Consider the following 12,475-nt stretch of genomic DNA (forward strand, 5'->3'; position numbering starts at 1 on the left):
ATACACACAAATACAAAAAAACACCCACACAAAAACACACACTTTATTTTCTAAATCTTGAAATGCCTGATTGGTTACAACAGAATTCAAAGGAAGCCCTTTCATGTCGTACACCAGCATGTCAGCACGCACTGTCATCCTTTCCCCCTGCATGCACGCGCGCACACACACACACACACACACTTGCCATGCCGTCATTTTGTCACCCCCCTGCCATGAGCAGGGGGAAAAACTCTCTTCGGCTTTAAGGAAACAAATTAATTCATGTGTCGGGGATCAACTCTGACTGGGAGCGAGCAGAAAGACTCTGACTGTGCTGCTCCTCTCCCCAGAGCATTTTATGAGAACTTGTTTGGGGAAGTACAACTTTAATACTGTCTGTAATGAATCCCTGTGAAACAAACATGATGCTTTAGCAATATGCAACAGAGAAGGAGCAGAGTTACACAGCAGCATTTTTCATACCCGAACTTCAAAAACCGAAAGCTACACACTCCTTCCTAACAGGACTTGTGTTTTGTTTGTAAAGGTTTGTTCTCTCAGCTTGCATTTGCACGCTGTTAGCATTCAACTAGTGCACCCTAAAGTTATGGGAATTGGTAGGTAAGCACAATATCTCTCTCAATCGATGCCTTTTATCATAGAGCCCAAACACTTAGAAACACCAGCAGCTCCAAAGTGAATAGGAAGTGAGGACAATCATAGAGCGCAGCAAAAATCACAGTGGGTTGTCAGGCAATGAGGCTCATTGAAACGTAACTACTCCGGCAGTAATCCTGGTGCTATTTGACTCTGGCTATGTGAACTGAAGAGGGACAGTATGAAGATAACTGTTTGCACAAAGGGAAGGAAAAGTAGTTATCTCTAACCGTGAGAAACCTCTATCAATTTGAAAAACCCTGCAGAGCTGGCAAAGTGGAAATAACATCTGACATAAAGAAACAACAAAAACTTTCTCGTGTCATTGAAGGTTTGGTGATGAAGAACAGTGGGAAGGTCTACAAACTGCTTTTCAAACTATATGTGTTGTCATGTTGATTTTCAAGTTTAAATCAATAATTTGAAGCTTTGACCCTACATGACAACTCTTCTGTAATGCAACTTCAGCTCTAAAACAAAGGGGAGGCAAATAGCAAAGAAGAAACTGGAGTACACTCACTTATGGGCACGCTATGGTGAGGTGTACACAAAGAGCACATAAGATGTAGGCAGTGACGTATAATTGCTGCGTCCGCTCCTCTTGACAATCAATTTAAAGGTAAGGCTCTTAATTGGTTCAAGTCCTACTTGTCTGAGAGGCGTTTTAAAGGTCCCATATTATGCAAAAATCACTTAATTAAGTGAAATTTGTGGGTCTTTGGCTTTCCTCCCAGCCCACAAAATGTGAAATTTAATGACAAAACTTACTACTGTACTTGGTAGTGCTTTTGACTGTAAAATCCTGACCTAAAACGAGCTGTTTGGATTTTGGGGATTTGCTGACGTCAGCAATTCCCTTTTTTGACCAATCAGGAGCAAGTCTGACCTGATTGGTCCACCTGAGCAGATACCCCCGAACCCCCTCCCCGCTGCTGGAGAGAGGAATGTGGCTGTTTTTGGCTGTGAACAGCCACATAGTTCCATGCACAAGCTTCCCATCTCGGAAGAAGACAAGACAAAGTGGCTAGAGTTCATTTATGAGGGAAATGTGCCAGCTACACTCAGTAAAACTGTGCACGTGTGTGCTAGTCACTTCACGGCCGACTGCTTTTCCAACTGTGGACAGTACAACAGAGGGCTAGTGAACAGACTGGTCCTGAATCCAGGCGCATTACCAACCACCGCTAACAAACCTCGGACCCTGGAAATGTGAGTATTTTAAATGCTGTGTGCTGTGGAGCAGATGTAAGAGCTTTTCCTCAGTGTCCCCCTGTCTCTGTGTTAGCTTCAGGATGTTTTCTGAACATTGTGCAATCAGAGCTCATGGTGCCGCTCTCAGTGACACAGAAGAATGGGGCGGTATCAGCGGTGGCTCATATACATATAAAGGTCACGCCCACTAAATCAGACCGTTCTGAACAGAGGGGCTATGAGAGCCTGGAAACAATGCTGCTGTGCTTGATTTATTGGCTTTTGGACCAAAACATGTTACTGCAATTTCATGAAGACATCAACGATCCATATTAAACTGCAGAAAATGAGCATAATATGGGACCTTTAAAGTAAAAATTGGCGACTGTGTCTCTTCTTGCGCCCCCCCCCAACCACTGGAGTTCCTCAAGGTTCTTTTTTTGGTCCCATCCTTTTCTCCCTTTACCTCCTTCCTCTTGTCCTGATTTTTAAATTCAGTGGTTAAATCTAGTTTTATCATCTCAGGCTTTTATCCAAGATTAAATAGGTTTTATATTTTAATGACTTTGCTGTAACTGCTGTAACTTTTGGTTGCTGTGCTAAAAGCAAGGTAGAGATGCTTGAGACAGCTTTGGTAACTCTTAGTGCTGGTGGGGGGTGTTCTGAAATTGATGTCAAAGACGTTGCCCAGCAGCAGCCCTCCTGAAAAATGCCTCTTACCTCTTGTGCAAAATGGGCCATCAAAAGCTGTATTTGTGCAGTCACACAGGTAGCCGTTGTATTTCTCCACACACTTCCCTCCGTTTCGACAGTACATCCCAAAACTTGTACAGTGACCTTGGCAACCAGGTTTGACCCCTGGCGTAACCTCAGCCCTCTCTTCCAGGTTCAGAGTGATGCCGTTCATTCGTAGGGCTCGTATACAGCCCAGGAAGCCCCTCTGTCCACCTGCAGCACCTGATGAAGACGGTAAGGAAGAAAACAGCAGAATTGAGAGTTAACGTCAGTGTGGCAAGGCTACAGGATTCATCAGGGGAAGGGAAATAAAATAAATTGAGAGAACAAAAGAGGACAAGCAGAAGTCAGGGTCACAGAAGTCATTTTGAATAAAAGAGGCTGTTTTAATCTCTTCAACAAACGTTAATATCCTAATGCCTGAAGGAAGCCACTGATGTCACGCTAATCATTCTGACTGTGACGCCGCTCTTGAAACAACCTTCAACTCGTTTGATTTCTCCACTAATTAAAACTGCCTAATGAACATTGTGTCTTAATGAACAGCTCACAAGTGCAGACGCACAAACGGAGGCATGTAAGCTACATAAAACTGACACACACACACACACACACACACACACACACACACACACACACACACACACACACACACACACACACACACACACTCAGAGCACACCTGACTTGAATGAGTCAATACAGGCATTAATGCTTAGCCTTGGGGTGTCGATAGCCATTCCCCTAAAGTGCTGCCATCGTCATTCTGGCCTCGCACCATTACTGTCTAACTACCCATTAACTTGGACAGAGGAGGGGTGTTAAATAGATTAATGTGCAGCTAAATGACTATAGCAATAAACACACTCATAAACATACACCCACAGGTATAGATTCCAGCATACACAAGCATATCCACAGAGGACAGTGTCTGGACAAACACACAAGTTTGAACTTATTCACAGTATCATTAACAAGAGCCGAGGGGCATTTAGTTATTAAAACCTCTCAATTGCATCCTTGGATTACTCTGAAGTGTGTATTCAAGGGGACATGTTGGAGAGACTTAACTGCATCTGGATCACACACTCATATAGCAGCTAGCTCATAGCAGCTAGCTTAGCCACAAAGCTGCGACCCAGACAAAATAACGTCACTGCTTGCTTCAATCTTCTGAAGCCAGGATGCTTTTTTTCAATCAGAATGCAGGTGGCCTTCCACACACTTCCTCCACTTTCCCTCTCCACAGAAGATTTGACTTTTAGTACACCTGTTAATTAATCAATTTTGTACCACTGATTGGCTGGAGGTTTGCGCCACCTGTTTACTCAGGTCTAAATCAGTGTCTGATTAAACATACAGCAGGCTCAGAGGCCTGTGGAGACATTAATGGACACACACACACACACACACACACACACACACACACACACACACACACACACACACACACACACACACACACACACACACACACACACACACACACACACATACACACACACCAAACAGGTGCATTTTGTTTCTGTATTTCTCACAAATGATGTATTAAAGAGCCTAAATGATTGTGACTGGAGTCATTGTTGGTTAATCACAGACAATTTCAATTTAGTAAAGAACGGTACAAAGGGGTGAAAACACTCTCAAGTGTGAAATGTAAAAGTACAACCCCATTCCTAAATAGTTGGGATGCTGTAAAATATTTGTCAAAACAGATTTTGATGGTTTGCAAACAATTCAAATCATAATTTAATACAAGTTTATTCAAAGAAAACACGTTAAATTCTAACTCAAGGAACAGGAAAACCCTGAAAAAAGTTTTATAATGTTAAAACATATAGAGGAAGTTCATCACTATGTGAGACTGCTACAAAAAAAGGGACTCATTTCTGACCCATACTCTTAAAAAATTCAAAATTTGTAAGGATTACATAATATCAGTCATAGTTTAAAAAAGTCTTAGGAGATGATTCAAAGCCAATCCTGCAGGCTCTCAGGTGGCACTGCATGAGAAAATAAAACACGGCCGGTGGAAATCACTGCATGAATGCAATGAAGCTATTAGCTGTGGACACAGTTTGCTGCTGGATTTACAAATCCTGTTAAAATTGTATGGAAAGAGGAAACAATGAAAAATCATGGTTCAGAATTGTTGCAACTTTTCCTGACCCCAGCCTATTTTATCAGCCAGCAGGGGCACAGTGTGGGGTCGACTCTGCCTGAATATGGCACCGTACAGATGGCCAGTGTGACCACACCCAAGATAGACCTTGGTGAAGTTGGAGACCATCCTGTGTCCTGACAAAGCACAGTCTAAAAGCCTCTTTGGAAGTCACTGACTACCTAGCACATCTAAAGGTTTAGCAACACACCCAGTAAGTGCTCATGGCATGTGTGGCTTCCACATCTGGAAAGGCAAAGCTAATTAATATACAAAGGTTTAGGAGCAGCATATGCTGCCATCCAGACAATGCCGTACTCAGGGAAGATCAAACAACATTCTGTATGTATAACAGCACGCCTCAGTAGTAGAAGAGTCCACATACTCAACGGGCTGCCTGCAAGAGAAAACATACCATAAAATAAAATCAAAACTACTACAGAGAAGACGCCAAAATGTTGAGCGGTCGAGATCCAGAATCAGGCAAGAATGGGACATTTCGTCTTCAAAGAGACAGAAATGACTGTCCTTTATTTCCAAAAGTTTGAAAATGAAAAAAGAAGAGGTTTTGCTACACAATGGTTACCTGCCAACGTCCCACCTATTTAGGATTGTGTTGCTGGCATCAAATTTAAAACTGGCCTCAATCTCATATGATGTCTTTGCACCACTATTAAGATAAATTAATGATTTGAATAGTTTGCAAACTGGAAAATAAATTCTGATCTTATGAAGGGTTATTGTACTTTGTTGTAGCTACCTACAGTACTTGGCTTTTTTCACTGATTATTTTCAAATATCAACATTAGTATAATCACCTAAAGTCTCATATTGCCTCAGAGTGACACAAACAGATGTATTGAAAACAAACCAAAAACACACACAAAAAACAACAACAAACAAACAAACAAACAAACAAAAAAGACAACAAAACAACAACAAAAAAACAAACAAAAACACAACAACACACTGTTGCATGAACTCTCAGAATTACAGACATGGGCATTGACATTCATACTTTAGCACACTAATTAAATAATTAAGCTCTCTCAGCAGCTACTTATTTATGGATGTGATGTGTGTTGGTCTTCATGATGTGCTAATGAAGATGCATTTTACACTCATTAGGACATATATAGAGCACAGGGCACTTGGATACCAACACCACATATGCATCTGCCTAATTAGAATGACGTCTATAAGAGGTGGCATTTTGACCTCCAGTGTGTATGCAGGGATGTGTGTTTTATACATCACTCTATAATGATAAACTAATGAATAATAATGCTACACACTTAATGTGGTGCAGAGTAAAGGGAAAGGATACAGTGTGCATGTTTGTGAACCTTCTCTGAAGCCTGATGTAAGTGAGTGGATATATTTCCCACAACTGCTGCGTGTTTTCCCCCATTAAAGTTGTATAAGTAGGTTAATAGAGTGGTGCTCTGCTCTATCTCTCTGTTTCTTTGTTTGATGTTTAACACCACAGAGATGGCCAAAGCAGTGTTTACCCACTCTCTGATTATTACTGCAGGAAGCTGTTTGTATTGGCTTGAGACGAACATGTTTGATTCATATGGTCTAAACGCTGTTTCAAAGCCTTCCTCACCCTGCAGCAATTCCAGGGGACTGATATTATCATATGAATCCCATTTTACCAGCCCAGTGCTTTATATCTGCTGGTTTACAGCTATATTTCCTTTTCAAGTATCTCTCTTAAAGGTCTATAATGTGTTTGCTTCTGATGGATCCATGCATGGAAAATGTACTCGTAGATTGCAGTAAGCCTGAGTCTACAGTTCTTCCAAGCACCTGTGTGCAAATGTATAATTTAAAGAAGAGCGCTGTTAGAGTATGAGCTGTTAGATTGTAAAAGATTTACCATGGCTTTACGTTTACCGCTAATGGCCTGCAACTGTAGAATCAACAAAGCTGTGCTGTGCTGAGGTTGTTGAGCAGCACACATGAGGAGGTGACTGACTTTTGGGTTGTGATGTTTGAAAACAACAAAATGTCCAAGGTAAGAGGTTGTAACAAGGTCTAAAATGTTATTATGTTGAATGTTGTTAAGCACAATGACTCTCCGGGTTTCTGGTGAGAGATATCTCAAGAAAAATGAAACTTATCTGGCAGACAGTATCACATGAAAACATGGCTTCAAGTTAAAGAAAATCAGGCCTCATGCACCAACATCTTAAGATTTTCTGTAACTTAGTTTCCAAGAAAAATCTTGAGGCAAATTCCGCATGACTGTTATTACCAGTTGACTAATACCAACTCTTCATGAGTTTAAAGCTCCCGCTTCTGTTTGCAAAAATCAACAGCAAAAACAAACAAACAAACAAAAAAAAAAATCAAAAAAAGATCAAAAACAAAAACAACAAAAAATTTAAAGCTCAGTACAACTAATATTTATGTTTACTGTCATTTCAACCAAAATGCAACTTTTGATAAGCAAATATATTTGACTCTCTTATACTGCCTTATTCTCTTTAATAGTTCACTTTTGATTAATGAAAAAATGAGAATTAAAACAGGATTAGACCAGATACAATAGAATAGAATAGAAAAGATTAGAATAGATTGTGCATTATAAATCCCCAAAGTGAAATTCAGAAATGAAAATCAAATGAGTATTATTGTGTTTTTTGTTTTCATTCTCAATCTTCTTCTATAACCCATTGAGTCACACGTAATAAAAAACATTCTTGAAACTTGTAGATTTTAAGTGGGATTGACAAACCACCAAATGGCTGCGTTGAACAGTCTCAATCCATTTTGTTGAAAAGAACACAATGAAGCATGGCAGTGGCTCTATGATGCTCTGGGGCTGCACTGCTCCTCTGGGAACATTGTAACATGTGGTGCACAAGATGGACTCAATCAAATTTCAGGAAATCCCAGGAGGAAATTTAGTGCCGTACTTGCAGGAGAAAGCAAACATCAAGGTTTAGTTTGAGAGAAGACTAAATATTCCAGCATGGCCACCACAGTCACCTGACTTGAATCTCATAGAAAGATTTACATAGGATTTGAGGAAGGCAGTTTTGGCATACAAACGCAAGAATATAAATGAATCGAATGCCTTCACTAATGAGGAATGGATGAAGATTCCTAAGGAATGCTGCCAGAGGCTGGTGTCTGTAAATGCACAACATTCATAGCAGTTCATAACAGAAGAAAGAGGTTCTCTACTAAGTACCAAAGATGTCTAAGGGTGTGAATAATTTAAAGCCTGCTACAGCCATTAAAGGTAAGAAAAACACGTTAGTTGTGTTGAGCTACTTAAATGATCCTTCTATCATTTTTTATTGCAAACAGCAGAAAGTTTGTAACTTTTGCTAATAAACCTAATTTGCAAAGGGGTTGGAATCATTTTGAGTTTAAATGTTTTTGATTGTATTAATTAAATGTTACCTACTGTCTTGGCAGGTGAGCGAAGCCGGCTTCCCTGTGTCGGACACATGCAGTGAGTAGAAACAAGCAAGATGACGGTCCATGGAGAAGAGGCAAAATAAACAGAACAATCCAACCATGAGAAAATCAAGCCGAACATGCAAAATCATAAAAAAAGTGTGTGAGTAAACATTAATCAAGAGGGAAATCAAAAGAACAGATGGTGTCACGAGGTAAATAAAATGTGACAAGACTGATGGTTATGTGCATGTATGAAGTGAATCGCAGAGTTAAAAGTTAACAGTGTGAGGTAAATGACAGCAGGCTGATGGTATAACATTTACTCTCGGGGCCATTAGAGCAAATGAGCCACTGTGCAGTAAACACTAAAGCAATCAAATGCTTGATGAGGAGCATATTGATCGAGAAAGGGAGAAGGAGATGATACAGAGACGGATATGAGAGCAGCAAAGTGAAGCCCCCTGTTTGTTGTACTCCCCTGCTGTGCGCCTATGTGAAATCCTAAAAACAGTCATTTATATCATTATCAAAATTCACAATTGGATTTTTTTTCTACCTGAACTCAGTCTAACAGCTAAATCAATACCACACAGAGGAGGTGTGTGAAGTGGCAGAGGATGTTACAGGGAAGAATCAGCAGAGAGTTCAGACAAAATCTTGATGCCTGCGAGGATCTCCCTGCTCTTTCAAAATCTATGGATCAAACACTCACAGATCTCTATCTATTCTGGATGTCAGAGGGCAAAATATAAACCACTTCCTTTTTACTTTTTTCTTACTAACAGTTCACATCCCATGGGTCAAACTGTTACTCATCAAAAAATGAGGATTAGGACAGGATAAGAGACCAGATATGAGAAGCTGCCACCACATTAAATGTTATTTCATTAGAAAAGTTTTAATTTTGTAAATTTTTTATCCAGTTTTTTCCAGATACAAATTAAAAGTGAGGATTCTGAAATCTGAAACAATGACATTTCAGAGCCCGTTTTCCTTTTTTAAGGTTAGATTGTGATTCATATTTATAAAAACAGATTAGTTTGATGGTTTAGGTCTAACAGGGCTCTATATTTGTCACACACAGCCAGCCCGAGTCCCTCCGACTGTTTTCATTTGACTGTAGAGTCAGAATTCAGGCATGCAAAGAGGTGACCTGAGTTGCTATCTGGAAGCCATTATGTCCCCTCTTCCATGGCCGCGAGTCACACAATGACGAAGCCTTTCTCGCCCCTTTCCATCCCACTAAATGAAAGCACAAATACACTCGGAGGCAAATTGGAACATGATAAGGTGGGGATGTTTCAGCAGCGTTTGAATCAGCAAAAGTGATGAGACGATGAAATTATATTATAAACGGGGATCAGGGAGGGGGAGGCTATCACATCGGGACGCCTGATTGGAATTTGGAACAATCTCCTTTGGGCAGATTTTTTTTTTCCCTCCATGAGACAGTAGGAAGTCCGTGATCCGCCTCAGCACTTTTCCGTCTATCCGCAAATCCCTGAAACTATTTCAACCCCTGAGTTTAGAGAGTATTGGCGGCTCAGCACAAAAGGGAGAAAGAGATGGAAAAGTGAAAGCAAAGGGAGAAAAGTGGGTAGATCTTCTGCAATTTGAACTTATGATGAGCCAGAGGACTTTTTGTGAAGCTATAGAGGACAAACCATTCGTCTTAAATTAAACCTAAGTATAATTGGCGTGATAATAAGCGCTTGATAGTTGATAAAGAGTGTGTGTGTGGGAAAGGGAAAGTCAGAAGGTTGATATCCTCCTTTGCAGTAATACTTTCTTAATCCAAAGAAATATAAAGCTGAGCCAAAGTATTAAAGTATCAAAGAATTGACCTCTTTACTAAGTTAGCTTTAGTCACACGCCCTCACAGGCAGCTGAGAGTTTCAACTTTATTAAAACTCTGATCACTTACACGGATGAGTTTCTGAGGACGTGTGCGTGTCCTCATTTGTAGGTTCCTTACAAAAGTTCAACCCCTGTATGTGTGTATGTGTGTGTGGGCTGGATTAACATTAAATTAATTAGCAGTAGCTGTGGCTAAGCTGGGCTGAAGCCTCTTAAGAGAGAACTGGGTGATTTTGAATAAAGGCTTTTACATCTAATAACTTCTGAAACAATCAGAACCACGTAGACAGGACGGCACAAATTACAATTTTCTAATTTAGTCACTGATGATTTACAAAGATGATGTGTATTTAAGTGTGTGCCCTCCATACAAAAGTGCTCATAACTATGGTTAATTTGTTTCTGTGAGTGCCTTTTACATACAAAGCAGAAATCAGATGTTCAGTGTGTGGTCCAAACAGGTGTTAATTAGTCAGCCTTAGACGTAGAAGTTGTTTGAATGAGGTGTGTCTCACTTACCCACGTAAAGTTGGCTGAACAGCTCTAGCCGCGTGTGTCCCTGCGCTGGAGCCAGCTGAGACGCCCGATACGTCTGATCCAGCTGGAGGACCGCCTCCTTCACGTTCCGCTCTGCCATGACGCGATGCCATTGGTCGTCATTTAGCGGCGTGTCTGAATGGACTGTGAGCTCCACAGGTCCGTTTCCAACATCAAAGGAGAAGGAGATGACTTTTGGAGCTGGGAAATGAGGGTGAGAAAGAGCAAAAAACTCACCAACAGGAGTCTTTTATTATACATTACAAAAAAGACAACACAGCTTTCTAAGCCCATAAAACTTTCAGCTCCGTCATAGTCCACTCTGCAGGTAAATATGCCTCCATTTTCTAATCTAATGGCTCATTTATTTCAAGGCCACTCATTTTGGCTTGTATAGATTTCAGCTTTGCAATACACTACTGCTCACAGGTCTGGACAGGACTCATCTTGCAGACAGTCGATAGACGCCAGGAACTGCTGCTTTGGCATGACATACTGTAATGCATATTGTAGGTTTTCTTTTAAAACTTCTTTGAAAACTTGATGATTTAGTGAGATTGGAGAAAGTACCAGAGTAGGAAAGGAAAAAGAGGAACATGTGTAGATAAATGATGGTGTGTTGAAATTTTTTAAAAAAAAGGGAAGGAAAAAAACGTGTGTGTGTCTGGGATGCTTTATGGGAAATTTAGGATGGCTAAACTTTTTTTTTTTTTTTTGCAATTCTATTTTTAGAAGTCTGATATCGTCAAAGACCAACAGGGGGCAGTGTTTTACATTTTATTGCCGAGATAAGTCAAAACTTTTTAAATCTGATGTTTTTTGCTACATTTGCAGGTGCTGCTGTCTAATGGTATGTAACAACACTGCCAGCAACAGTGATCCTTGACAGTGCATGTGTTAAAAAAAGTCACAGTGAGTGTCTGTGTCCTTGTGCATTTACAGTGAACCCCACAGTGGGGTTATACCAGTGTCCCATTGTATGATTTCACATTTCATTATAGTGTTGAGGAAGCACAGGAGGAACAATGTGTACACAATCAGCAGGAGTCTCTCTCTCACACACACACGCACACACACTTATACGTGCACAGCCTCTGTCCTGCCGGCACAGACCTCTAAAGTGCTCCTACCCTGCCTCTGTTATGCATCCCTTATGTACTCCGATAGCTGCTCCAGCAGCAACAACGACAACAACAACTTTGCCGAACAATTACACCTTGGTGTGCTTTGCATCACAAATGAGTTGTAACAGAGGCCCAACAGTCCTGCAGAGCTCAACACACGGTTTGTGTGAGGTTGTGCTTTGAGACTGGAAGTAACTGGAGGGACTCTTGTGGTTACGTCTTATTACTTGTTTTCTTTTTTGTTACTTTATGACTTGTTTTGTGTCATTTTATGGATAATCCCTCTTTTATTTATCAGACCATTAAATTATCTATGCACCAACTCACTCAGGCCCTTAGAGCGGTCTCCTCTGGTCATCCCTCAGGCTTAGTTGTGGGTCACTGTTTGTGCCTCTTCTCAGCAGATGCATCAGCTCAACACAAATCAATTTTTCTCAGTGGTTTTAGAACGTACTTTTTAAAATCTATCTTCAAATAAGTGCAGTTTGTCATCAAATCATGTATCCGTTTAACATGTAATAAAAATTGACCAAACTTTACTTTAAAGAAGGGGTATCATTCTATCCTTTATTTAAAAAATATATGTAAAGCAACAATGCTGGATTTTAACACTAAAAGTGTGCAAAGGTTAACGCTTGCACACTGTCCAACTTGCAAAGAAAATCAGTATTCATTGAAACGTTTTGGTGCTGTCCCAGGCAAAAACCTGATCAGGGCTGGCCAATCAGAGAGAAGGGGATTTATGGAGCAGGAAGCCTTAAAGAGACAGCTGCTAAAATGAGGCATTTCAGACGGACTAATCTTTTTTTTTTTT

General features: G+C 40.5%; 1 protein-coding gene across 1 annotated transcript in view; it reads right to left on the reverse strand.

Moving 5' to 3' along the window:
• The window catches only part of cntnap2a (contactin associated protein 2a), a 533,013-nt gene that overhangs the window by 37,562 nt on the left and 482,976 nt on the right, over window positions 1–12,475 (reverse strand). The window contains exons 19-20 of the mRNA XM_074693022.1: window positions 10,520–10,738; window positions 2,551–2,787 (exon numbers count right to left, since the gene is read on the reverse strand). Coding sequence (XP_074549123.1) covers window positions 2,551–2,787; window positions 10,520–10,738 — 456 coding nt within the window. The remainder of the gene's footprint in view (window positions 1–2,550; window positions 2,788–10,519; window positions 10,739–12,475) is intronic.

Source organism: Halichoeres trimaculatus, unplaced genomic scaffold (genome assembly GCF_033239565.1).
Source record: "Halichoeres trimaculatus isolate MK-OKI-2021-1 unplaced genomic scaffold, fHalTri1.1 fHalTri1_scaffold_18, whole genome shotgun sequence".
Taxonomy (NCBI): Eukaryota; Metazoa; Chordata; class Actinopteri; order Labriformes; family Labridae; genus Halichoeres; species Halichoeres trimaculatus.